The following is a 2267-nucleotide window of genomic DNA, read 5'->3' on the forward strand; positions in this document are numbered from 1 at the left end:
TTTTATTATTAATATTATTATTATTATTATTATCTTAGTATTGTTGTCTGTATTATTGTTGTTATAGTCAGATTTTTTACATCATTTTGTTGTTATTACTTTTGCCATTGTTTTTGTTGTTGCTGTTGTTGTTTTGGGGGAGGGGTTGGTTGCCTTCATCATTATCATTACTATTCTGATATATCTAACAATAATACATTTTATTAACGTTGATATTAGTGTTTTATTTGTTTTTATTACATTGTCAGTAGTACCATCTTAATTGCTGGTGGTTGGCGGGTGCTCTGGTGTTGGTTGCTTCTTCTTTCCTTTCAAACGTCTACCGTCCTTATCTCTCCTCCTCTTTTTGTGTTTGTTACTCCTTTGTAACACCTCCAATCTTCGGCACTTATATATGACCTTACTGTGCCACAAGTGCCGTAAAACTCGTACTAAAACTACCATCTTAATCCGATCATGAAATTACCCAGGTTCTGATGAACGAGCACAGCCTCGTGAGCGCCTACTGGCCGCGGAGCGTACAGATACTGCTTGGCTCACACAGCGTTGCCACAGCGGCCGGAGAGGTGCACAGGAGCAGGAGGAGGGGGCTACAGAGGGCCTTCAGTGGGGAGGCTCTGGAGGGCTATGTAGCCATGATACAGAGGGTGAGTCTGGCTTTGCTCTTTTTTTCTCTCTCTCTCTCTTTTGTGCGTGTGTGTGTGTGTGTGTGTTGTTTGTTTATTTGTTGTTTTTGTTGTTGTTGTTTTTTTTATTTGAGTGCTTTGTTTGTTGTTTTGTTTGTTTGTTTGTTTTGTAATTTGTTTATATTATTGTTTCGGAAATGTGGCCATGATACAGGGTGTGAGCCTGGCTTTGTTCTTTATTTTCTTTCTTTCTTTCTTTTGATGTTTTTTTTCTGTGTTTGTTTGTTTGTTTGTTTTTTGTATTGGTTTCTGTTTTATTTATTTTTTTTAACTCTTTGAGTCTTTAAAAAAAATTTAAACTACTATTTCGGTAGAGGGGGTATGTGGCCATGATTCAGAGGGTGAGCCTGGTTTATTGTTCTTTTGATTATTTGTTGTTTGATTGTTTAATTCTTTAGGGACTTTGTGTGTATTTTATCTGATTTGAACGACAGCGGGGTATTGGGCACAGCCACAGATCGACATTTATGCCGTACTTCCTTCCTTTGGGAAGGAGGTTTTAGTTTTAGTTTAGTTTTAGTAGAGGTTTTACAGCACTCGCAACTGCATCAGGTCATATGAGCGTCAGAAGATTAGAGGTGTTACAAGAGAGTAACAAACATAAAAAAGAACAAGGGGAGATAAGGACGATATATGTTTGATAGGAAAGAAGGAGCAAACCACACCAGAGCACACGCCAACCACCCACTTTCTTTTTTTTTTTATAAGGGAGGTTGATCTCCCCTCTAGATAATTTGTATTAATCGCTGTTAAATTCGTGAGCAAGAAGGAGGGGGGAGGGGGGTAATTCAACAAGGAGACTTCGAGTCCGTTCCTGATTTAATCTTATCCCACTGTTTTTTAATATGTACTTCAGGAAATACTCTGTGCCTTTTATGGCTTTTGACTTTCTTTTCTGTGTGCTTTGTTTTAGTTAAGTTTTCTTATCTGTTTGCCTATTTTATATAAGGGGTTGTTTCTTGGTATGTGTTCCTCCTATGTCAAAATATGGGGATAGCAAGATGTGATCGACGATTACACAAAACGCCCTGTTGCTGTGAATGTCGTTGTGGCTGGTACCCCAGCTTTCTCTATGAAATTGGTTTCACATTAGAAGTCGATATTTTCTTCCCCACATGTACTGAACAAGATTCATGTATTCCCTCTTTCTCAGACGGTGCGTGAGCGAATAAAGACGTGGTGTTCCAAAGATTCTGTAATGGGTTATCTCGAGAGCAAACGTATGACCTTCGCCTTGTCTTGTGAGACCCTTCTAGGGATTAGTCTGCCAACAGAAGATCACAATGCTCTTGTGGAGCTCTTCACTGTGTTCACTGAGAATATTTTCTCTCTGCCCTACAACTTCCCTGGATCTGGACTGGCTAAGGTTAGTATCATACTTCATGTAATGAATGTGGTAAGCATATCAGATTTTATTTTAAATATCCGTTGTACACGTCGAAGACAACTACAGTTTAAATAACGCTTTGGTATATCTATCTATCTATATTAGATAGATAGATAGACAGATAGATAGATAGATAGATAGATAGATAGATAGATAGATAGATAGATAGATAGATAGATAGATAGATAGATAGA

The 2267-nt window shown here is 38.0% G+C and overlaps 1 protein-coding gene across 1 annotated transcript in view; it reads left to right on the forward strand.

The window, feature by feature from the left end:
• The window catches only part of LOC101856325 (cytochrome P450 26A1), a 7003-nt gene that overhangs the window by 2073 nt on the left and 2663 nt on the right, over positions 1 to 2267 (forward strand). Inside the window, exons 3-4 of the mRNA XM_035968408.1 lie at positions 471 to 647; positions 1816 to 2052. Of these exons, the coding sequence (XP_035824301.1) occupies positions 471 to 647; positions 1816 to 2052 (414 nt within the window). The remainder of the gene's footprint in view (positions 1 to 470; positions 648 to 1815; positions 2053 to 2267) is intronic.

This window comes from Aplysia californica, unplaced genomic scaffold (genome assembly GCF_000002075.1).
Source record: "Aplysia californica isolate F4 #8 unplaced genomic scaffold, AplCal3.0 scaffold00057, whole genome shotgun sequence".
In the NCBI taxonomy this organism is placed as follows: domain Eukaryota; kingdom Metazoa; phylum Mollusca; class Gastropoda; order Aplysiida; family Aplysiidae; genus Aplysia; species Aplysia californica.